General features: G+C 41.4%; 1 protein-coding gene across 7 annotated transcripts in view; it reads right to left on the bottom strand.

The window, feature by feature from the left end:
- Positions 1–26,544, bottom strand: part of ELMO1 (engulfment and cell motility 1) — a 573,930-nt gene that overhangs the window by 433,957 nt on the left and 113,429 nt on the right. For all 7 annotated transcript variants that reach the window (XR_012512236.1, XM_003930745.4, XM_010341311.3 and 4 more), the window contains exon 3: positions 704–744. Coding sequence is in view for 6 of the 7 variants with exons in the window: in XM_003930745.4 (XP_003930794.1) it covers positions 704–744 (41 nt within the window). In the remaining variant the exon portion in view is untranslated. The remainder of the gene's footprint in view (positions 1–703; positions 745–26,544) is intronic.

The raw sequence follows: 26,544 nt of genomic DNA, 5'->3' as shown, positions 1-26,544 counted from the left end.
TTTAAGTATTTGATAATTGGCACACTGCAATTGTCTCTGTATTCTACAATCCCTTGTCAGTACAGTTGATGCAGATGGAAACACTCCAATTAAGTATCTAGGTCTTATATATAAATTCCAGTTAACACGACTGTTTTCACAGTTATGGTTTAAAAGCAAAAGAAAAACAACAACAACAAAACAAAACAATGATGACAACCAAAAAAAGAAAAAACCAAAAAGACTCATTCAGCTACCATACATACAGTTCCTTTGTAATATTTAGAGCGGCCAAAAAGAAGCAGGAAAGCCACATCAGTGTGAGATCCCATGGGGCAGCACAATTACCCACTGCCTTGTCTGTTCAATTCTTTCATCCTCTATGGGGACCTGAGTGGTCCTCTCAGTTTAAACCAGATCAAGTGTGTACTGTGTCCTCAGAAGCCTTTAGAGTACTCCCTGCTACAAAAGAAACACAACTTCCTAAAATAAATAAAGCCAACCCCCTGGTGCACATAACAGCCATTTCACTTTCGGCTCTCTGAAGACTAATGGTAAATTGTGGTGGAAAAGGGTGTGATATTCCTACACAGTAATTCTTAGTAACTTTGAGCAGGTTAATGGGTGACTTACAAATAATATTTTACTATCCTACTGGAAATATTTTATTTGCTTGTCAATTTATGAACTAGAATGCCTTAGGTAAATCCTGAGTAACACTTACCCATCACAGACTTCCTTTATTATTGCAGACAGTGGTTTTTTCTGCAAAATGACAAAAAAGGAAATACTTTCTGTTAGTTTCATTTCATCATTTTAAATTTAAAAAAAGAAGAAGCTTCATAAAAAGATATCTAAGCAAAGAGAATTTACATTTGCTATTCTTAGTTGTTGTCTGAGTCTCTTTTCTCAAGGTAACAATCTACCAGCTGTCACTACCAAATTTATTAATGATTTATTACCCCTGTGGTCCTTTTTTCCATACTTAGCATTATTAGTTGAACAAAATATGCATCATATTTAATTTAGCCACACTGAAATCAAGGTGAAATATAGTTTTGTTCAAAGATCTCACAGACCACGGAAGCCAAGTCAAAACCAGAATCCCTCAGGAGCAGTACGTGAATCAGGCAAGCTGCAGTATGGCTTTATGTAAAAAGCTCGGATTCATGATATTTTTATGAGAACATGTGGCAAATCGAATAGGAGGTGTTACGAAATGGTTCCTACAAAGTGCATAGAATTCTTCTCCCGATGATGGCCCTGATAAATACCAATCATGCAGCAGTTTAAGCCAGACACACTCCAGTAATGCAACCATGACACCATGTGCCCTGGTGTCAACTGGCGGCTGACTACAGCTGTGCTCTTGCGCCTAATAACCACAATTGTGCTCCGCCTGCCCCCAAGATAGAAGGAATGCGGCAGAGAGACACATCAGCTCTCCCAAAGATGTCGAAACTCTTCCTGTTTCGGATGCAAACAAGACCGTGTCTGTCTCTAGGATGGGGAGTATCATGTCAGCTCAAAGAACAAATCACAGACAAGAAATGAATGGGGAAGAGAGGAAGACAAGATGAGAAATCAGAGAAGTATAATACATGGTCCTGGATTTTCAAGTACAACCATAAAAAAGCTGTCTACATATAAGCAGGTTTTACTTCTGTCTATCTGAAAGGCACTGTGGTATCTGGAAAGAGACTCTGAATCCAATAGATCAGTTCAAATCCAAGGTCTGTCAACTTGTTTGCAGTATAAGTTACCTAAAATTTTCTTCATTTGCAGAGCCCCAGTTAGTTTATCTGTAAAATGGAAATATGATCTATTCACCTCTCAGGCTATTAAAGAAATTAAATTATATTAATTATATTAAATTAATACAAAGGACAAAAGACTTCAAAAAAGGATTAGGACTCCTGAAAGGGCTCCAATTCCTCCTTGTATCTTCACTCTTGGACTTGATGCTATGCCGCCCTATTGATGAATTCTGAATGCCATTTGCATAGTCCTCTCCAAGGGCCTCCCTAACCCCTGCTAAAGGCCCAATTCAGCGTACAGTGTCCCTCCAATGAACTCCCTCCCACCAGAGCTCCATCCTCTATGAGCACATTCACTACCATGTGTGCAAAAGAATGTCTGCCTTTGCCTACAACTATAAACACAGTTGGAGGTGTTTCTTGCAGCACTATTCACAACAGCCAGGATTTGAAAGCAATCTAAGAGTCTGTCAACAGATGAATGGATAAAGAAAATGTAGTACATATACACTGAAGTATTCAGCCATAAAAAAGAATGAGATCCTGTCATTTGCAATAACATGGATGGAACTGGAAACCATTATTTTAAGTGAAATAAGCCAGGCACAGAAAGACAAACATCGCATGTTCTCATTTATTTGTGGGATCTAAAAAACAAAACCATTGAACTCATGGATAGAGAGAAGAATGGTTACCAGAGGCTGGGAAGGGTAGTGTCAAGTGTTGTGGGAGAGGAGAGGACGCTTAATGAGCACACAAAAAAAAAACATAATAAAGAACGATAAGACCTGGTATTTGATAGTACAACAGGGTAACTATAGTCAATAATTTAATTGTACATTTAGAAGTAACTAAAAAAATATAGGTGGATTGTTTATAACACAAAGGATAAATGCTTGAGGATATAGATACCCCATTTTCCACAATATGATTATTATGCATTGCAGGCCTGTATTAACACATTTCATGTACCCACAAAAATTAAAAAATAAATAATCACAGTTGAAGAAAAAGGGAAACCTAGAATTACTGAGGAGCAGAAAGACAGTGGGAATATTTCTTTTTTATTTATTTATTTTTATTGCATTTTAGGTTTGGGGGTACATGTGAAGAACATGCAAGATTGTTGCATAGATACACTCATGGCAGTGTGATTTGCTGTCTTCCTCCCCATCACCTGTATCTGGAATTTCTCCCCATGCTCTCTCTCCCCAACTCCCCACGCCCGACTGTCCCTCCCCTAGTTCCCCCCAACAGACCCCAGTGTGTAGTGCTCCCCTCCCTGTGTCCATGTGTTCTCATTGTTCAACACCCGCCTATGAGTGAGAACATGCGGTGTTTGATTTTCTTATATCCTGAATCTGTCCTCTAGAACAAGATGACAAATGTCAATTAGGTTCTACTCTACTTACATGTTACACAAGTTCTAGGCCCTTGCAAGATCCTGTCCACTGTTTATGGCTCTAGCTGTGAGCTGAGAAGCAAATGCGTTCTTTCAACCAAATGACAAAGGAACTTCAGAAACAAAACTGTTTTCCATAGACAAGAATTTTGTCCTTCCAGCTGCCAGAGATCCCTCTAGGCTATCGATTTGCGATGACTTCTCAGAGAATCTCCCCAAATCTCACTTTGTGAACTCTCAAAACTGAAACATAAATAACAGAGCCAGGTTTTAGTCTTAAATTACACTGAAGCAAAAGGTCAGGTCAAGAAGGTATTGTGGAGGTAGGAAAAGGCATCAAAAGCAACTGTTCCCAGATTTAGACTTAGAAACTGAAGTTTCTTAGAGGAATTACTTGGATTTCAATTCAGATCTGATTCATAGATTAAGAATCAAGTTTAAAAAGACAGAGGTCTCTAGGGCACTATTATACCTAGAAGATAATGAAGTTGGATATATGAAAGGAATAAAGACCACAGATGCACAAAGCTTAGATACTTAATAGAGAAAGATGAAAGAAAAACTGTAAACCACAGAGGAAAAGGAATTATAGTTGACTGAACACCCATAGGGTAGCCTAGTCAATTAAAATGAGTGTTATATAATAGTGGGTCTCTTCATTCTTCCATCTACCGCAATCAAACGTTAGCCCCGACCACCCAAAAAATAATTCCAGTAACCTTTTCACTGTTCTTACCTTCCTTTTCCTGTCTGCCTTATTGACACTGTTACTGCTTCCTTCGTTTTGAAACCCCCTTTCCAGAGCTTCTATGATATAGCACAATATTTTCTTCATTTTCCTACACTTATAACTAATCCTTCAGGAAAGTCCAAGAAATCCTTCATAGTTGCTCTTTTACCTTTAGCTCTCTAACTCCAGAGTTCTGTTCTTATCTTTTCTGCTTTTATTTAATCAGTCAGTTCTTCATGTACCTCATTCTCTTCAACTGTCCTAAGTCTACAGTTGTAGCCCCAAACACTCTCTTGCAAATCTCTGACAGTCTGTTAGAACATTTTAACTCTCCTGCAGGTACCTTATTAAAAGTAGAAACAAAAATCATCACTTTCACATTTCCTATCCCTCAATCTACCCAACTGTAGCACACGCCCCCTCAGATCCCACACCCAACCCTGCCACGACTTCTCTGCTCTCATTATGGCACCACTACTGCCCAGGAGTCTCATTAACATTTATGGCTTCACTTCTCAGATATAAAGTGCTAAAAGGTTACGTAGACATTTCCTCTGTGATGTCCGTAGCATTGCTTCTCACTGCCTAACTCTTCTGAACTCCTGACTCTCCTCATTCCAACTCCTGCCATCAAATAGATCTTTGAGTGTATACCCCAGTCTCCACACCCTTAATTCTACTTCCTCTGACCCAGAACCTTTCCTGAGAACAAGCCCATCATTAATAACTATTTGCCATGAATTTCTAATAAAATGCTTCCCTAGTGAATCAACCCAAAGTCTCATCTTCCATTAGTTTCTACAGTCGACTTTCCTACTTTTAGCAGTTCTTTGAGGCACATTTCTAGCGAACTTGTCCTTGTCTTCTCTTTCTTCTTTACTACGTTCAGTGGCATACACATTTGCAAGACACTAAGTCTCATCATTACTTCTGCCACAACCTCTCACCCTTTCATCCTTCCAGACCTTCCCTGCCACCTTTGTTCTGAAGATCCCATCACCAGGTTCCTGCAGATATGTCTCCACATCTCTAATTTCTTGTTCTCCGATCCCCATGTCAGATATAAATACATAAAATTAGACTGTCCCCACAAACTTTGCTCATATCACTCTTTTGCTCCAACAGAAGTGTCAGTCCCTTAGCTTGTCGCCAAAGCCTTCCATAATCTAGTCTCAGTAATTCTACTATTCTGTACACATTCCCCGTGCTTCTGGATCTTGTTGGTGAGTTACCAAAACAAACAAACAAAATCTCATCTCCACACTTAGCTCCTGCCATTTGCTTTGTTGAAATGTCCCTCTCCTTCTTTCTGTTCCAACTCTTAACAAGAACTCTTACCTATCATATCTTATCCATGTCAAAGCCACCTTTTCTAACCAGATGCCCCCTTACCTCCCTGAATAGACATAATTACTCCCTCTGTATACTTAGCACATTAAATGAATCACTTCTGAGGACTCTGTATATCTGTTTTATCTCCCCATCCCTTGAGGACAAGGCATCTTAATTTATCTGTAGCCTTCCCCACCCCTCAATACTAGTTACAGCAATATGTAGGTGTTAACAGGATCTAATAGAAGAGTCAATATACCTCTGCTAAATGCAAAAATCTATACATTCACAAACTTTCTTTTTAAAAAAGAGCAAACTATTTTTAATGACAGCCTGGATTAACTAGCACATTTCCCACTTCCTACCACTGCCGGGTGGCTTGAGCAGCCGCTGGTCATAAGCTGTTAGACACATGAAAGCTGTCACTGCTCCCTATGCAGAATTATTCTTATAGGAATCAGGCAATTCATAGCTTGGAAGAGCACAGAGCACCAGCTGAAAAATAATGTAATTCAACAGATGGTAAAACAGATACCAACCAAACAAGTGTTACTGTCAGTAAGCAGGACCAAAGAGGTGAGCCTTATACTCTTATAAGCAGACAAGACTGACCAAGATACCCCAGGTAAATTGAAAACTCTAGCCTGGTATCACTGTTTTTCTCACTTCCTGTAGAATGCTCTCTGTTTGACATGAGCTCATTACCTGACCAGTAAATTCCAAGCCAAACACCAGCTCTTCCTTGTGGACTTTTTAGTTAACATTTGACCAAAAGGTTACATAAGGTATGTCTGTCTATCTGTCCAATTCACCAAGACCTGGGAGTAGCGTGATATAAATAACACATTAATAGCTTTCTGTAGACCCACCGAATAATTTGCTTTTCATTTCATTGAAAGCAAAGCCTCAGGAGAAAAATTAATTTAGTTCAAAATGATGACACTGCTTGATTCTCCTCTCTATAGCTCCATTAACCCTAAAAGAACTAAAAATTAACTTCTATACTCTATTTGTAAATATTTAGGCCAGTGTGGTGGCTCATGTCTGTTATCCCAGCACTTTGGAAGCCCAAGGCAGGTGGATGGCTTGAGCTTCAAAGTTTGAGACCAGCCTGGACAACATGGCAAAACCCCATCTCTACAAAAAGTACAAAAATTAAAGGCCAGATGAGGTGGCTCACACCTATAATCCTAGCACTTTGGGAGGCCAAGGAAGGCAGATCATCTGAGGTCAGGAGTTTAACACCAGCCTTGCCAACATGGCAAAACTCCAAATCAACTAAAAATACAAAAAATTAGCCAGGCATGGTGGCGGATACCTAGAACCCCAGCTACTTGGGAAGCTGAGGCAGGAGAATTGCTTGAACCTGGGAAGCAGAGGTTGCAGTAAGCTGAGATCGCACCATTGCACTCCAGCCTAGGCGATAAGAGTGAAACTCTGTCTCAAAAAAAAAAAAAAAAAAAAAAATTAGCCAGGCATGGTGGTGTACACCTATAGTAACAGCTACTTGGGAGGCTGAGGTGGGAGGATTGCTTGAGCCCAGGAGGTAGAGGTTGCAGTGAGTTGAGATGGCACCACTGCACTCCAGCCTGGGTGACAGAGCCAGACTTTGTCCCTAAAAACAAAATTTGGATTTAGAATATTGAGGCCAAATTATTTTAACTGCTTCAGTATGTTTCCATAATTTATACAAATCATCACTAAATTCTTGAAGCTTTTTGTTTGGATGATCAAAATTGCCTTCTTGGACTCAACAGTGAGCTGAAAAAGACGAGCAGGAATTTTTCCAGAATAACCTGGAGGGTTAGGCAGTTACCACATTTCTATGTGCAGAGATCAAGGCCCATAGGCACGGAGGCCCCCACCCCGTATTCTTTTCTCCATTCTCCTTCCCAACAGTGAGGTCATCTTGCAGCATATGAAAGTCTTTCTTCACTTTATAGTATATTTCAAAGAAATTTTAATGTTTGCATAAGTAGCATTATTTGTTAAATGAAGTATGCATTTCCATATGAATCTGAAAGGCAAAGTGCCATGTGTCAATAGCCAAACTCAAGCAGTAGCTTTTCTTATTAAAGGATGTATTCCTCTCTTTTTATCTTAATTCTTTTTCTCAAGAGTTCCTTTGTTAATTTACTAAAAACAGTAAGTCCACAAAGCAAATTTCCTACACAAGAAGATTTATTGCCAATTTTTGTAAAATAAGCTAGATTTAAGGCCGGACACAGTGGCACATGCCTGTAATCCTAGCATTTGGAGAGGCCAAGGCAGATGGATCACTTGAGGTCAACAGTTTGAGACCAGACTGAGCAACATGGTGAAATTCCTCCATCTCTACTAAAATACAAAATATACCTGGGAGTGGTAGGTACCTGTAATCCCAGCTACTAGGGACTGAAGGCAGGAGAATTTCTTGACTCAGGAGGTGGAGGTTGCAGTGAGTCACTGCACTCCAGCCCAGGCAACAGAGAGATTCCATCTCAAAAAAAAAAAAAAATTCTTGAAAATGGCCAAATTCTCTAGCAGCTGATTTTCAATTTGCATCTCTTCTCTTTCTATTCCTTAAAGTGAGTATTGATCTTTTGCTTTCCCTTCTGTGTTCTTTTTCCTTTGCCTTTAATACAGTGCCGGTACCACTAATTCCTAAATCCACGTCTCCCCTGAGCCATCTTCCAGGTTTAGTCCTGCATAACCCGTTACGCAGATCCATGGATCACAAGGATGTCCTGCCACCCCTTTAAATTTAAAGCTTCTTTCTTTCTTACTAAACAATTCTCCTTTTGCCTCTTCTTGATCTCTTAAAAAAATATGATCACTCTCTCACTCAGAGTACATGTTCCTTTAAGGCATTGGAGATCCAGCAGCCTGGGGAGTCCTTGGCTGTTTATTTATGAGGTGGCCAGTCCAGCCTTTCTGGAGGCACCTTCCCAGGAGACCACTCAGCTGTCAGCGCTCATCAGAGCCCCTCCCTGTCCCGCCTCTGATGAGCACTGGCAGTCCTTGGCTGCACAGCCACCTGTTCCTGTTTGTTCGCCAAGGCACCTGGCTTGGGGACATTATACAGCCCAAATGCTCACCTTGGAGAGCTCAAGTCTGTTGCTGCCCACATTTCTGCCTTGACGCTGGCCTGCTGAGGCTGGCAGCACCCCCAGCCAATGTGTCCAGACACCTGTTAGCCACTATGGAGCATAGGCTGCCGTTCTTAGCACTGACATCCACTTCTCTGGCCTCTGCCTGCCTCAAAATGGGCATTACCCAGAAAAGAAAGGCTGTTTCCACCAAGTTTATTCATTTCAAATGTTTCTAATGATACAGGAAAGATGTTCATGAGATGGTATCCAGTGAATACACACCAGAAAAGCTTTTAGAATGATGAATTTTTATTGACTACTTGTTGTTCTCTATCTTCCCCCAACTATGAGCTCTTGGATGACTTCATTATTTATTCGTTTGAAACAGGGTCTCACTCTGTCACCAGGGTGGAGTGCATTGGTATGATCTTGGTTCACTGTAGCCTCAACCTCCTGGGCTCAAGGGATTTTCCTGTCTCAGCCTCCTGAGTAGCTGAGACTACAGGTGTGCACCAACACGCCTGGCTAGTTTATTTTTTGTAGAGACAAGGTCTCACTATATTACACAGGCTGGTCTTGAACTCCAAGCCTCAAGCAATTCTCCCATCTTCACCTTCCAAACTGCTGGGATTACAGAGGTGAGCACCACACCCGGCCTTCAACGACTTTAGGAGACTTCCTGGGATTGAATCCCGGCTTCTGAAGTCTCTGGCTTTGGAATTTGGGCTTCTTACTTCTCTCAACGGTTCTGTTTTCTCTTCCTGTTATGAAGACTAATTGAGATAATGGTGTAAAATCCTTGAAACAGCACCTGGTACACTGTAGGGCATTACATAATGTTATCTACAGATAGGTTCTTTTATTTACTTATATCCCTTGTTTGGACACTTCACACATATTTTTTTAAAATGCTGGTTAAAGAAATTGAGTAAATAAATGAATGAAAATCCAATTCCTCCTTCTTCCTTAAAATGACTGCAGCCCCCAATGTTGCCTTTGGCACTTGCCGCATCCTGCTGTTTATTCTCAAATTCATCTTCTTGAGTTTTGCCACCTGCATGGCACTTGCTTTGGCGGCAGGGACTGTCTCTGGGACACTGTCCCCTCCCAGGCGCGTGGCTGCTGAGCCTGGAAAGGCATGCAGTTAATGAACATTGATTAAAAACACATCTTCCTTTCCCAGACTTTTAGCTACTTTTCCTTTTTTTTTTTTTTTTTTTTTTTTTTTTTGTTTTTCTGGTTTCTTCCTGACTGCCACGGAGGCTTAGGGGAGCAGCTAAAGACGGATCACAGCAAGCGGAGGACAGACCCAGTCCCCGGTCTCCAGCACTCCTCCACCCTTCCGTTCAGTGATCACCTCTCAGCCCTCTAACTGCTTTTCCACAAAGACTTAAAATTTTGGATCCTAGACTATTAAAAAGCATTTCTCCAGTACTTAAAAAGAAAAAAACAAAAATAAAAAATAAAAAACCTGACAGATGCTTTATTGTAACACTTTGAGGTGGTACAGCACAGCATTTGGGATTTTATTTTGCTTTTATACATGGAAATTCATTGAACATATTCTGCGTAGCAGATATTAGTGATGTTGGCCAGGAAAGAATAGAAATCCAGCTTCCAAATGTCAGGACACTGCTGAGAGAGGATAGCATGTTGACTACGACGTGTACAATGTGACTTGGACGAACTTTAATGTACAATAAGTCATCGAGTTCCCAGAGGTGCCTCGTGACATTGTGTCAATGACACCAGTCACTTGACAACAGTTTTACTCTTCCTCCAATGATCTTATGACCACTCTCCATGCTTCTGAGCCACGTACTTTTGCATGGAGGAATCAGATGTGTTCTGAAAAGCCTGTGTCCATACCCTAGCTTCCTAATAACAGACTGATGAATCTGTAAGGTAACAACAAAGCCATACTTTCCTGAGGCAAATTCAGCTGGTTCTTGAAAATCTAGTATCCTGACAATAGTTGCAGTGTGAACAACAGACACAAAATTCCAGCAATTATCAAAAACGACAAAAGAGGCTCACAGTAATCTCTCCACAGCAGTAAAACCATGGATCACATTAATTTTAAATACTGAAAAATGACAGGTTCTGCCACCTTCTTCTTGAGAAACAATGATTCATTTCAAAAAATCATTTACCAAATGTGACTTATTTCAAGCTTCATGAAACAAATGAGGTATCAGATTTTACCTAAATTGTGTCATAAAAATCACTAAACAATGGCAATAAGCAAAGATAGAAATAATGATGTTGAATGTATTGATGGGCTAAAAGACAAGCAGACCTACCTTCTCCTTTAGATATTTTTTTTTTTTTTTTTTTTTTGAGACGGAATTTTGCTCTTGTTACCTAGGCTGGAGTGCAATGGTGCAATCTCAGCTCACCGCAACCTCCGCCTCCTGGGTTCAGGCAATTCTCCTGCCTCAGCCTCCTGAGTAGCTGGGATTACAGGCACGCGCCACCATGCCCAGCTAATTTTTTGTTTTTTTAGTAGAGACGGGGTTTTACCATGTTGACCAGGATGGTCTCGATCTCTTGACCTCTTGATCCACCTGCCTCGGCCTCCCAAAGTGCTGGGATTACAGGCGTGAGCCACTGCCCCCGTCCTCCTTTAGATATTCTAATATGCTTCTGCTCAGCAGACACTGTATTTCCCTTCAATTGGAAGGGAAACTGCAACTTAAGAAAATGTCAGAAATATAGAGATGAACAATGTACAAACAAAGCACTACTTATATCAGTTATAATCTTTTGTGATTCTCCTCCTCGTTCCTGATTATTTTACTGAACATTGTTACATGTCAGTGTTGCTATGGATATCAAGAACAACGTTTTTCCCCCAATTTCCTTATCTCTGAGAGCAGCAACAACCACTTTCCTAATTCCTACACTGTCTTCAAGCTTCCTTAATATCAGTCTTTTCCAAGTCCTTCCAGATGACTCTAGACCCACAGAAGGCCACTGCACTCCACCATTCCTTTGCAATCAAGTATTCCCTTTTATGTGGAAATGAATGATTCACATGGAGAGTCAATTCAGGCCTTATGGTCTGCATACCTTCACCCATGTGAAATAACTTATTTGTGTCTGTCAAGTTCACCCTTGGAAAGTTAACTGTATTTATGTGCATAGTTTAAAAATAAAAATTCAGACAGATTCAGTAGGATCAACAGAAATGACTGTCAGCTCTAATGGATAGGATGTTATCAGGCTAGGAGAGTAGATATGAGAAAGCCAATAAGCCCTGAAGGCAAAGTAAGGTTCAGGCTCAATTTCCACACAGGATTATGAAGGTAATGGTTCTTGGCCATTCTCAATGGCCAAGAACCTGAGATTGAAAGTAACTCAGCAGCCAAAAGAACACTGAAAGGAACAAGTGACCAAAAAAAAGTATGAAATGAGTTCGTGTTTCTCATTTAGTTTTATCTGTTTCTTGTCCTTCCGGTTTCTCTTTGCTACTAGTAGGTCTGTGTGTTTGTGAGTGGATGTGCCAATGCCAATTAATTCTCCTTTCTTGAGTGGTAATGGACATGAGGCAGTGGAGGGACCTGGCTTCTGAGCTTCAAACAAATGTCCCATTAAGGTAATGGTAGCAACCTGAGACAGAACATATAGCCTTGAATAATAACAACACAGGCTTTTCAGGAAGGGTCTAACTCTGCAAACAACGACCACAATCTCACACTGTCTCTCCCCTCCTAACTTCAACATATCATCAACATAGGCTTTACTATCTTCTTTTACTACCATCACTTGACCAACCCTTTTAATCATGATATAGTGTAGCAACAGTTACTGTTTTTTGAGTGACTACCATATATTCCCTACCAGAATATATTACTAAGTGTATTACACTAATGAGCAAACCATATGAGGGATGTTAAAACGTTAAGTAATCTGGCCAGGCACAGTGACTCACGCCTGTAATCCCAACACTTTCGGAGACCTAGGCATGCAGATCACTTGAGCTCAAAAGTTCAAGACCAGCCTGAGACACATGGCAAAACCCCATCTCTACACAAAATAGGATAATTAGGCAGGCATAGTGGTGCATGCCTGTCATCCCAGTTACTTGGGAGGCTAACATGGGAGGATCGCTTGAACCCAGGACATCAAGGCTGCAGTAAGCCAGGATCATGCCATTGCTCTCCAGCTCTGGGAAAAAGAGGGAGACCCTGCCTCAAAACAAAACAAAACAAAAAAGATGCTGTGTAACTTGCTCAAAGCCTCATAGCACATGTGACAGAGTCAGAATTTGAACCCAGACCTATATAATTCCAGACCCCTTACCCTTTAACTCCATCCCAAATCTACCAAGTCCTCAAAACCGTGAAGAACAAACCCAAGTGCTTAGAGCAAATACCTATGGGGTGGGTGCTGGAGCTGCGTGCCTGGATTCCTGGCACATAGTTCAAGATAAATGCTACTTGAAGCCCAATGGTTTAGCCATATGAATAGTAGATGCACCTTCCTTGTGCATAAATTATAAAATCCTAAATTAATGCTGGAACATTTGATATCCACTAGAAGAGCCTCTCTGCTCAAGCTCACTCTAGATCAGGCGTCCCCAAACTGTGGCCCCCTGAGGCCATTTATCCGGCCCCCGCCGCACTTCAGGAAGGGGCACCGCTTTCATTGGTGGTCAGTGAGAGGAGCACAGTATGTGGCAGCCCTCCAACGGTCTGAGGGACAGTGAACTGGCCCCCTGTGTAAAAAGTTTGGGGACGCCTGCTCTACATGCCCAAATCACCATCTCCAACCCCAACATCTCTGTAGTCCCTTCTGTCTCAGACCATTTCAGCTTGAATTTATACCCTTTCATAACCTCAAACTCAAATCTTAACCCAAACTCTCTTTCCCAGTTTTCAACCTGTATTCTTCTTCTTCTAGTTTGTCAGAATACAAACTTGGAATCAACACTCCATCTTCCCTATCTCCTTCATACTGTTGTTTGTTTCCTATTCTGCCAGTACAATCTGGGGTGACTCTCAAAGCTGTTCTCCTCATCGTGCCTGTGGGTACAGGGAAGTAAGTACAAGTCAGTGCTATTTGGATTGCCTTAGGCATTTTGGGTTGAAGATACAGCAAATGCAAAGGCAGAGTGAAATGGATGTCCTCTTTGCATACAGAGGAGCTGACAATGTCACAAAAGTGAAAGATGAGACAGTGGCTCAACAGGCAAGCTAGAGGCAAAAAAAAATGCCTAATTCCTACAGACAGCTCTTCATTTTTAATTTTATTTTAGTTATAATTGACAAATAATAGCTGTGCATATTTATGGGGTGTCGAGTGATATTCTGATGCATGTGTACATTGTGGAATGATCAAGTCAGAGTAATTAACATACCCATCATCTCAAATATTTATCTCTTCTTTGTGGTGAGAATTTTTGAAATTCTGTCTTTTCGTGGTTCTTAATATGACAACTCTCAAAGGTTTGGACTTTTGGGTTTTTAGATGGGTAAGCAGCATAATCAGGTGTGCATTCTCAAATGATAGGGGATTGCACTAGGGATTGAGAGATAAGTTAAACAGGAAAACTGGCTGGGATATCAAAACCCAAAGGAAATATGAAAGCAGATACGCTGACACCTGAACAATTTCCTGCACCCCTTTGTAAGGTGTCCATGAAAAATGTGAGTCCACCTGAACAGTCCTCCACAGATGTTTTCTATCTTGGCAGATGTCACCAACATCCTTCCAGCTAGCTGTTCATACCAGAAATCTCAGAACTGCCCTTAACACTTCACTCTGCCTTACCCCACACACATAATTAATCATCAATTTGCTGTCAAATTAGTCTTCCCATATGTCATAATGGGACACATACCTAACTTCTTTCTATCTCCCTACCACCATCCCAGTTTATGGCATAATTTTTTCTTGATTGGGTTACTGCAAGAGCAGTCTAGCCTCTCATTTTCCATTTTCCCCTCAAAAAACAATTCTCAAATTGGCACCTTTTGAAAGTACAATTCACTATTGTAATTGTAAAGTACAATTCACTAAGTCACTCCCATGCTTAGAAACCTTCCATTTTCTACTCTCTTGGACAGGGCATTAAGTCCACAAGGCTTCTGATGGGAGAGCCTCATGGACCACAGACCCAAGTGGCCAAATCCAGAGCCCCTGTTCTTTCTCACTGTCAGATTTCCCTTTAATTCCAGAGAAGCATGATATTTGCTGGGATCTCTTTAAATATTTCTTTTCCATTATTCATTTCCTCTATTAGTGGAAATGCCAATTAGACATAGATTATAGCTTCTTAATGTATCCTTTCAACACAGCTTAGCATTGGTATTAATATTTTTCATTCCTTTCTCTTTTGGGCCACATTCTGGATGAATTCCACATCTTTAACCTTCAATTTACCAATTCTCTCTTTAGCTGAATTCACTTTAGAGTTACTCTTGGGTTTTATTGTTTTATCTTTCTGCTGTTGGGTTGGGTTTTTTGTTTTTTTTTTTTTAATTTTGTTAACATATACAGTCATCCCTCCCTTATCTGAGGGGCATATGTTCCAAGACCTCCAGCAAATGCCTGAAACCTCAGATAGTACTGAACCCGATTGCCATTAATCAGAACACGTTTCTCTTCATCTCTCCCACCCCCAAATTTTATGCCTCTTTGATCTTAACTAAGCATTTATCATACACTGTGGCCATAACTTTTGCAGTTTGAGGTTTGACAGCAAAACTAGCACGAATTCTTTTCCTTCCTCACACTTTCACAGACCGAAGATTCATCCTTATCATAGATCTTAGCAACTGATTTTTTTTTCTTTCCCTAGTAAATCTAGAACTTTCACCTTTTCACTTAGAGGAAGTTTCTCTTGGGCATATCTGAAATGCTGGCATCAATAGTCTTACATTTTGAAGCCATTATTAGGTAAAATAAGGGCCACCTGGTCACAATACTGCCATACCATGACAGTCGATCTGATAACTGAAATGGCTACTCAATGACTAACAAATGAGAAATGTCCACAGTATGCATATGCTGGACAAAGGGGTGCTTCAAGTCCTGGAGGGACAAGGCAGGATAGCACAAGATTTTATCACAGTACTCTGAACAGTGCACAACTTAAAACTTATGAGTTGTTTACTGTTGGAATTTTTCATTTAACATTTTCAGACTGGTTGGTTGGAGAAAGCAAAACCACAGATAAAGGAAGAACTACTTTTCACTTACAAGGTTTCTCACGTACACCTGTTCTCAATTTATACCCACTTGCTTTGTGCTCATAACCTCCGGTTTGTGTAGAAACTATGCTCTCTCTTTTGAAGCGCTTTGAGGATACTCAACACACACTGATGTTTAAGCTCTCTCTTGCTGTCTGTACTTCTCCACTCTGACCAGAAGGAAGAGGTCCAGAGAGGGCGGCAGCAGCAGATGTGACTAAGACCAGATACAGACAAGTATTCTGTGATGACTGATTGGATAAAAAGGATGAAGGAGAAAAAACAGTCTAAAAGACACATGGTGTCAGCTTGAGCAAACTGGGCACAGTTCACATCTGTCACCAAGAAAAGGAAAATATGAAGAAAAGCAAAATTGCATGGGTTTGAGGCAGGGAGAATCAAGGAGAACCGTTTTAAATATGCTGAGTTTGAGGTACAAGGGCCATACTGATGAGCAAGGCAGACAGACAGATGGAGCGTTGTTATATGGGTGAGGAGGTCAAGGAAGAAGTGACAGCTAGAAATTATGAGCATCTCATCATGATGAGGCTGATCAATCCAAACAGATCGCTACAAACTTGTCCCAGAGTAAGAATTCATCTATCATCATTTTGAGACGGTTTGTCTCAAAGTCACTGATTGTCTTTTAACTACAGATAGCTTTGATGGAAGGACACACATAAATATTCCTAAAGTCAATTCATAAAATGTAATAATGTATTTAGAATACATGATGCAAACAAGGCAAGGAATGCCTTCACCATGACCACTCCTGTTCATGTATTATTGTCTGTGTCAATAGACAATTTCACTTACTTCCTTCACTGAACAAACACTCATATATGAGTTTAGCACGTGCAGGCCTGTGCGGTGCTGGGGACACACTTGGCCCATGCAGAGCATCACACAGTGATTACAGTGTTGACAAGTCGAGCCCTGTAGGATGTTACAAGTGCACACGGCAAGTGCCTGCATCTAGTCTGAAGAGTCAGAAAAGGCCTTAGAGAAAGGTCTAAGAAACTTAACCTTCATCTGGGATGGAAGAATAAATAGGTGCTAGACATGCAGAGAAGTGAGGAGGGTAATTTCTAGTTAAGCGAAAAATCACATTTTTTTAAGACTCAGAAGTGGGAAAAAAATTGTGTTTGTGAAAGGAGAAAATGTTTGCATATGATGAGAACTCAGATGGTGGCACCGGGGGACTCCACTGTGGCACTAAGCAAGGCAGTGCACTGGCAAGAGCTGGGAGCAGGGGGCCCTCCCAACCACACCAAGGATGTCTGGATTCTATTCTAGGTGCAATACAAGCCAGTGCAGAATGTTAGGCCTGGGCGAATGGATGGGAAGGGGAGGAAGAGGTGTGGCCTAGAAGCCAGCTGTGATGCTACTGAAGCCACCTAGAGGAGGTAAGCTAAAGCAGTGGCAGCTAGGACGGATAAAAGGTGAATGGACTCAAGCCCATTTAGGAGGCTGACTCTAAAGGACTTGCTATTTGAGGAACTGTGGAGATTGTAGGGGTGGGGATCAAGCATGATGGTGATGCCATTGACCCATAAATGCATTTGATGGAAAGCTAGCAACAAGAAACTAGAAACACACATATTTTATTTGCCAGAGGTTGCTCTCACTTCCTTGGAGTTCTGGACACACTGCACATTGGTCTATGTACTCCTAAAGTACAAGCTGTTTGTTCCTGAGAACGCAGAGTTCCTTCTCAACACTGAAATCCATGTATTTAGATATGTTGCCACAAATAACCAGTTGACGTAACAGGAAAATTAGCAAAGTGTAACACTCACAAAAGGTTCTAGAAATGTCAGAGGTCTTAGTCACCAAGTCTTAAGAAAACATAGTTACTAGAAGAGTGTCCTGAGTTGCCAGACTTCTCAGAGTGACAGTGTTGTGGAAGGAAGTAGAACAGCAGAGAACACCACCAGCACCCACCTCCGGAGCAAACTAAATCTGCATGTCATTTGCAGAAGGAAAAGGAGAGTGCCAGAGTTCATTCTAGCTCAATTAAACAGCTCTCAGTTAAAGGGAGAGATAAGTTTGCTGTGTTTTTCTTCAAAAGACATGGCGAATTTTAAGATTGTATGAGGTTATATAGACTCTCTCACACAAGAAAAGAGAGCTAAAACCCGAAAAGGAAGTACCCCAGTCACTTTATTTTGAAGGAAGTTTAAGAAATAACTGTTACATTACCAAATCTAAAAGTTGCAAAAATCAGATGAAGGATGACTATTCCTCTACCGGTATCATTTCAACTATTATGAGAGCATGAAAGCAATGGTGCAGTATCACATAGTCTTTATTACACCTTTCTTAATTGGAGCAAAATGAACTCTTAAAGTTTGCTACACTTGCTCTCTCTGTAAAGTAAGGACAGGCTAAGAATTTTTAACCTCATGGAGGAATTGAGGCACTACCTGTAAAAGACTCACTAAAAGTTACTGTGGAAGCCAAAGGTAGCTCCTGCAGGTCGAGTGAGAAATTTTGAGGGCTTCACAGCAATGTTTTCAAATGTAGGTCCAAGAGCGTATCACCAGGGGAGCTTCACAACAAGGATCTCTGAACTTTGGATCACCACAAAATGATCCTCTGTGTATTTTCAAGATGTTTCATGAGTGATTGTGATATAGAACCAAGCTCAGGAGCCCCTGATTTAGTCCATTCTCAACAGGAGGAGACTTTGTCCACCACCCGAGGAACATTTGGCAATGTCTAAGACTTTTCTTTTTAAAAATTTGAAACAGGGTCTCACTCTGTTGCCTAGGTTAGAGTGCAGTGGTGTGATCACAGCTCACTGCAGCCCCAACCTGCTGGTCTGAGATATTCTCACTTGTCACATGTGGGAGGTGGTACCAATTCATCTAGTGAATAAAGGCCAGGATGCCGCTAAAATGCTGCAACGCACAGGTAGTATAAAATGAACAGGTCAGCCCTCCTAATCAAGAATTATCTGGCCCCAGATGTCTATAGTGCCAAGGCTGAGAAATTCCAGTCTAATCTAACCACCCAAGAAGAAACAGGCAAGGAAAATTACATGACTTTTAATTTCTGCAATGCAAAATTAGAACCTGGTTTTCTAGAAATGCAGTTCCATTTTCCTCATTTTATGTGATCGTTAAAAGAAAAAAAATCTGAATTTCCAAGCCTCTTTATTTGGAGCTCAACTGTCTTTCAACTTTCACCAGGGAGCCAATATTTAATTGTCTTGGAAATTATGGTTTTCAGGCTAAAGAGCTTACTTTAATGCATTTAAGGGAAAGTTTATATTACATTATTCCAGACTTACCTGCAACATGAGAAGCTTATTCTATTCTATGTATCAGACAGAAGAATCATAATTGGCTCCTATTGGTTACCATTATTAAATTACCATTTAATTACTAAAATACCATTATTAAATTACCATTTAATAATGGTAACCAATAGGAGCCAATTATGAATAACTGAGTGATTGTCTCACACAATCCCATAACACTAGAAAGGGTTAATGCATATTGCCAGTTCTTCCTTACAAAGCAGTAAACTCATCCTGGGTCACAGAGCAGGTAAGTGGCAGAGCCAATTCTGAGCCCATATGAGCCCGCCCTAAAGTCCATGCTCATAAGCACCACGCCTCCTCAAGTGTCTCAGCCCCAATAAACTAGCCTTTCAAGGCTCTTTCCTGCTTCAGATGGGTTCTTTCTGTAATACGCCAGACCACTTGCCATATTTCCCTTTGCTTTCTTAACACAATGTGTCCTTTGCTTTCTTGACACGGTGTATCCCTGGAAGTCACATGGTTAGTAGCAGGAGCAAGCCAGCCTGCAAGGTGCGTGTGTTTGCTTGAACCAGGCTGGTGTTACTGCTGGGAACCGTTAAGCAGGGACATAACAGATGGAGAGATGAAAACAGAGCTAGCCAGCAGAAAGACACAATGATTTAGTAAAAACTGCCAGGGCTGGGTGCGGTGGCTCACACCTGTAATCCCAGCACTTTGGGAGGCCAAGGCAGGTGGATCATCTGAGGTCAGGAGTTCGAGACCAGCCTGACCAACAGGATGAAATCCCATCTCTACTAAAAATACAAAAATTAGCCGAGTGTGGTGGTGGGCACCTGTAATCCCAGCTACCTGGGAGGCTGAGGCAGGAGAATCACTTGAACCCAGGAGACAGAGGTTGCAATGAGCCAGGATCACATCACTGCACTCCTGCCCAGTCAACAAGAGCAAAACTCTATCTCAAAAACAAAAACTAAAACTGCCTGGGTTTTAGTGTCAAACAGCGCTGGATTCAAATCAGTACCTTCCTAGCTGAGTAATCTTGGGCTAGATGAATCTTTGAATAACTGTGAAGTAGGGAGTATAAGCCAACCTTGAAGGGCTGTAGTAAAGTGAAGAAATCCTACGTGTAAGTCACTTCTGCTGCCTGCCACACAGTATGTGGCGGTTGCTATTATTATTACTACTACTACTGAGCAAAACTCCATGTCAAGTACAAAAACTCAAATGGGTTTTGCTCAGCAAGATTTTCAAAGGTCTTGTGTAAATCAAAATTATGCATATGGAATTATATCTTAAACATGCTATAGAAATATGGTAGTTGAAAAACTGCAGGCAATCACACTTACTAAAACACAGGCATCTGTGTTTCTTTTAGGGAACTAACTCCCTCCCAATGCACTGGGGTAGGGTGCTATTATAATTTTTCTGTTTGAAGAATGAAGACTACCAGTGTTTTATCCTTATCTTCACTGTTCAGAATTGAAACCTATTGTAGATACACAGAAACGGAGATCAATGTGATGAACCACAGGATACAAATGTATGTAAGCCACAGGCTGACCTCCAAGAGCTTATAATCTATTTCAAGAGATGTGAGCACAAAAATTGAAAAATGTAAATTACATTATGTGTGAAATATATTAACTGCAAATAAAAGCTACAGGCAAAGAAAATGGTCTAAGAAATTAGAAAGCTGGAGAAAAGACTGCATTATAATGTCATCAGAAAAGGTTTGAGTATAAAGGAGGCTCTCTGCAGTGCTTAGCAAAGCCAGGATTGAAAGCAGTAGAAAGCTGGGAGAAGACAGGGTGAATTCAAGGTGGTGTACTTTTAGAAGGAAACAGCAAGAGATGAAAAACGACATGAATGTGCAGGAATAAGCGTCCAAAGTAGCAGCTTCTACAAAATGGAAGGGTACTTAGGAATCACATACAGTACCTGCAGATACAACCTTGGTCCAGGGGTAATGCTTGCGAAAAATATGGAAGGATGCAAAGCCACCCTAAAGAATCTGAGTAAAGTATCAGGAACAATAGAAAGCTCATCAATCATCCATGACTATTTGTTTAAACTGTGATAAGCGTTTTTCAAACAAAATCTTTCCCCAAATCATCTGCAAATGAAAATGGGACCATACAAAGTTGCTGCAGGGGGAGTGAGTGAGGAGTGCCTGGAAGCCCACAGCAGCCACCCCTCCGCCCCAAGCCATTTGAGAAGTAGAGCTAAGGTTGAAAACCAGGTATCTCTTCCCATCACCCTTTCTGGGACTGAATATGCTCACCACAGCTTCTCTAAGCAGTTACTGACTTTTCTTGACCGGAGATGAAATCTCTCTACTAGTACAGATAGGATGGAGTTCCTACATTTAGGCCATAAAGAACACATCTAGGCAGGGTGTGGTGGCTCATGACTGTAAACTCAGCATTTTGGGAAGCTGAGGCAGGAGGATCACTTAAGTCTAGGAGTTCAAGACCAGCCTGGGGAACATGGCAAAATCCTGTCACTACTGAAAATACAAAGACTACTAGTCACGGTGGTGCACACCTATAATTCCAGCTACTCAAGAGGCTGAGGCAGGAGGATCTCTTGAGCCCAGAATTAGAGATTGCAGTGAGCTGTGATTATGCCATTGCACTCCAGCCTGGGTGACACAGTGAGACCCTGTGTTAAGGAAATTAAAAAAAGAACTTATCTAATGGTCCCTCCTCTATATGGAATAACCTCAAAAAGTTGGTAATACCTGTGAGACCCCTTTCTTCAAGTTAACATATGGGCAGTTTCACTAACCATTTATCTGTCTCCTGCAGACAACTTAAGTTAGAGAGGGGAATCATATATCCACCCAACAGAGAAATGAAACTAGTGGTTAGCTGGCAGGCCACGCTGGTGATGGGAACTGCTGTTATGTATGTAGGCAGAGGTGAAACTTTAACGTCATCAGTGAACATGGACTCTAAGACAAAGAGTGTCGACAGTGAACGCACAGACCAGAGGGCTTAGCACTGACGTTGGAACTGATCTAGAAAGAAGAGAAACCCAGAAGAAAACATTCTCAGGTAAATCAAACAAGGAAGAGGAATCTCAGATTCTGAAGCTAGAGGAAGGGAGAGAGAGTTTCAAGAAGTTGAGAATGAGCAATTTTGCCAAGTGTAACCAAGAGGGTGAGGACAACCAAGGCAGAGGTGCCACCAAAGAGGGGAGCCCTGTAGAGAGGTAAACTGTTGCTCATCCAAAGATTAAAATAAGCATGGAACGCCGGGCACAGTGGCTCATGCCTGTAATCCCAGCACTTTGGGAGGCCAAGACGGGCAGATGACAAGCTCAAGAGATTGAGACCATTCTGGCCAATGCAGCTTCTACAAAATGGGTGTAGTAGAAACCCTGTCTCTACTAAAACTATAAAAAAAAATTAGCCAGATGTGGTGGCATGTGCCTGTAGTCTTAGCTACCCAGGAGGCTGAGGCAGGAGAATCGCTTCAACCGGGGAAGGCAGAGGTTGCAATGAGCCGAGATTGCACCACTACACTCTAGCCTGGGCAACAGAGCGAAACTCTGTCTTAAAAAAAAAAAAAAAAAAAAGCAAAAAAGCCTGGAACAACATAGATGGCACATACTGGTAACATTTAAATAAGCTTGGAATGGAAAAAACATAGAATAAAATACACGAAAAGAGAGTTACTAGGTCAAGGGGTGAGGGAGAGGATTTTCCAAGGTAAGAACAGAAGAGTTCACTGTAGAAGACAGAGAAGAAGAAAAGAATAAGAGCAGAGGGCATGCATGGGAGAAAGCTTCAGGCAGGGTGGCAAGCATGGGCTAAAACCTATGTGGAGCACTGGGGGCAGGGATAAGCTGAAAGCACTGGAAAGAAATTGGGACCACTTCTTCCGTCCTCTGCTGGCAGTAGAAAGAAACAAAATAAAACAGGAAGGCAGGAGACAAAGGCATCAGGTAGTCTGTGGTGCCATTCAAATATGAAGGCAGAGAAATTCTAAGGCAAAGACAGAAATGGTAGCTTTCTGGTCTGTGTCTTCCTTCAAACGCAAGGCCTGAGTGGGCAGGGCAGGGGCAGAAGGTAGTGGAAACCTAAAGAGTTTATGCAGGGAACAGAAAAGCTGTTGCTGAGAAATGGTGAGTGGCCAAGACGGAAAAAAGATCACAGAGTTCTAGGGAGCCAGTGAATATTCCACACCACACATGGGCTATGTGTCCAGTTAGGACTCTTTATTACCAGAGGATGCCTCCCACTTACCCTTTAATTTTGTCTCTTTCTTAAACATGTTAAAACACAGAGAAGGCCGGGCGCGGTGGCTCAAGCCTGTAATCCCAGCACTTTGGGAGGCCGAGGCGGGTGGATCACGAGGTCGAGAGATCGAGACCATCCCGGTCAACATAGTGAAACCCCGTCTCTACTAAAAATACAAAAAATTAGCCGGGCATGGTGGCACATGCCTGTAATCCCAGCTACTCGGGAGGCTGAGGCAGGAGAATTGCCTGAACCCAGGAGGCGGAGGTTGCGGTGAGCCGAGATCGCGCCATTGCACTCCAGCCTGGGTAACAAGAGCGAAACTCTGTCTCAAAAAAAAAAAAAAAAAAAAAACACAGAGAAAGAATGAGAACAAAAGACAACTGTTCACAATGGAAGTGCAGGTGAAAAAGAAAACCAGGGTACCTGATTTACTAATCTAATGGAATTTGCTTAAACTAACAGCAATAATAGCTGCCTTTATTGAGGAATCACTGTGAGCCAGGCAACATGCTACATTCTTTTCACGTGTTTTTATTAATCTTCACAAGTACCATAAAAGTAGGAAATTAATATCCCAAAGAGACTGAGGCTCAACAAGGCTAACTGAGCCTTTTACAGAAAGCAGGGCTCCAGGACTGCTATGGTCTGAATGTTTGTGTTCCCCCAAAATTCATCTGCTTGAAGCCTGGCCCCATGGTGGTGGCATAAAAACATGCTTGGCAGAGTCTGTTTGCCCCTTTTGGCCTGTGAGGACACATACAAGGCACCACCTATGAGGAACAAGCCCTCATCACACACCACACCCACTGGCGCCTGGATCTTGGACTTCCCAGCGTCCAGAACTGCAAGCAATAAATTTCTGTTGTTTGTAAATTGCCCAGCTTAAGGTACTTTGTTATAGCAGCTGAAGGAACTAAAACAAGGGCTCACATCCAGGTTTAAATGTCCTTGGAGCCTGTACTTGCCCCTTCTGCCACATTGCCTCTTATTAGACACTGCTGATCAAAGTGTTTGGGATTCTAGACTTTTGACTGATAAATAAAACATTGTTCAGAGCATGGTAAGTTAACAAGAGCAGTGGATGTAGGAGCCTTGATGTATCCAGACAACAAACATCTTCAGCCTCAAGCAGCCCCCCGAGCCTGAAACTCAACAACAGATCTCGAAGCCCAGAGCAGGAGCCAGGAACCAGTGAGCTCATAACTCATTTGAGAGCTTCCCTGATACAGCAAAGTAAAAAGCTCCTGGGAGTTTTTCCTGCTGAGTGGAAACACAGAATTTTCTCCTAAATATTTAGAAAGAAGATAAGTCCATCATGGGCAGACATCCCTCTGAAAACTCCAGACATTGTTGGAGGGTGGCTGAGCAGAATTGAGCACCTGATAAGATAATCACTACTCAGGAAGCACCTCCTTCCAATTATTCATTCATGAAATATCTTTTCATGTTTTTTTGTTTTTGTTTTTGTTTTTTGAGACGGAGTTTCGCTCTTGTTCCCCAGGCTGGAGTGCAATGGCGCGATCTCGGCTCACCGCAACCTCCGCCTCCTGGGTTCAAGCAATTCTCCTGCCTCAGCCTCCTGAGTAGCTGGGATTACAGGCACGTGCCACCATGCCCAGCTAATTTTTTGTATTTTTAGTAGAGACGGGGTTTCACCATGTTGACCAGGATGGTCTCGATCTCTCGACCTCCTGATTCACCCGCCTCGGCCTTCCAAAGTGCTGGGATTACAGGCTTGAGCCACCGCGCCCGGCAGTATCTTTTCATCTTAAGGACTGTTCACCAGGCAAGAAGAAACAACATTCAAAGACAGGCAGTTCCCAGTCTAATGACTGCTTCTCCAACTGTGGAAGCCCTTGGATCAGATTCATCTGGTGCTTATCACAGGTGCAGATGAAAGGCCCTGCCGCTGGCCAACAGAATCACAATCTCTGCAGCTGGGCGTGCATTTTGCACAAGCTGGTATGTGCCCTTCTTACAAGCTCCATGGATGCTTCTTGTACACACTCAAGGTTGAGGACCACTGGGTTCAGTTGATAGACAAGGACAACACAATGTGATAAGGACAACACAATACTGTTACCCAAAATTTTGGGAGATGCTAGAGCAGCAGTGCTTAACCCAAATTTTGGAAACAGTTTTTAGAGAAATAGTAGCTATCCAGGCTAAAAAATAATGCAAAGAGCTTTCTTAATGAAACTAACATGCTACGGGAGAGAGGCAGCTGATGTGATCTTTTACTGAACAAGGTAGAAGATTAGGAGAAAACCCAAGTAATAATCATTTCTTCTATTCTTCATTGTATGTGCAAACATACTTCTAATTCTCATGCCAACTTCTGACTCAATCAAGAAACAACATCTGACACCAACACTTCATAAGTCTCACTATAATTTCAGCAACTGCAGGGCAACAAGAGTCTGGGTTCCTAACTGTCTATCTAGGTTTCCATATGTGATTAATAGGAGGTCTAAAATTTAACTAATGTTTACACTTGTCATCTATAAAACCAGAATAATCACCAAGAATGAGAGACAGTGCAACACCATGTACCTCCTGATATGATGGGTCATAAAGGACACATCATTTCTCTACATTTCTACCAAAAATACAAAACTCAAATCTGATCAGTAGGATACGCAAGAGAACCCCAAACTGAGGACTTTTTCTAAAATAGCTGCCCCTGTACTCTCCAAAAATGTCAAGGTCTCAAAAGATAAAGACTGATACATTTCTGCAGATCTATGGAGACCAAAGAGACCCAACAATAAACATGGTACATGATCCTGGACAGGATATTACACCATAGAGAAAATACCTGTAGAGGACCCTATTGGGACAACTGATGGAATTTGAATATGGAGTACAAACTGTGAATTTGACAATAGCATTATACCAGAATTCAATTTACTTTTGGTTTTTATAAACGTACTGTGATTATGTAAGAGGATGACTACATTTTTAGGACATACACACTGAGTGTTCAGGAGTTAAGGGGGATGGTGCTTCCAAGGCCTCATCAAATGGTTCAGAAAAAGTAGGTACAGAGTGCTTTGTACTATCCTTGCAATTTTTGTGTGTTTAAAATTATATCAACATAAAATTACTTGTCAAAGCTATCAGGCCATGAAAAACAAAGAAAGACTGAGAAATTATCCAAATGGAAGGATACTGAGGAAACATGACAGTTGGTATCCCTGGATTAGACCCTGGAACAGAATAAGGGCATTGGTGGAAAATCTGGTGAAATCCAAATAAAGCTGGTGGTTTTGTTAATGTAATGTACCAATGTCAATTTCTTAGTTTTGACTAATGTACCAGGATTAAGATATTAACATGAGGCGAAACTGGAAAAAGGGTATAAATGTAACTATACAATCTTCGTAATTTTCTGTAAATATAAATTATTCCAAAATAAACAGATAATTTTAAAAAAAATATATTAAAACACACACATAGCAAAGGCCATCCTCAAAGAGAGAATACTACATTAACCTCACAGGTATGGAGAACTATCTATCAAGAGCTACTTTCTTAAAGCAAAGGTACCCAAACTGCACTGA

The sequence above is a fragment of the Saimiri boliviensis genome, chromosome 10 (genome assembly GCF_048565385.1).
Source record: "Saimiri boliviensis isolate mSaiBol1 chromosome 10, mSaiBol1.pri, whole genome shotgun sequence".
Taxonomy (NCBI): domain Eukaryota; kingdom Metazoa; phylum Chordata; class Mammalia; order Primates; family Cebidae; genus Saimiri; species Saimiri boliviensis.
The sequence above is the reverse complement of the archived record's forward strand: the minus strand, read 5'-3'. Positions and strand labels throughout refer to the sequence as shown.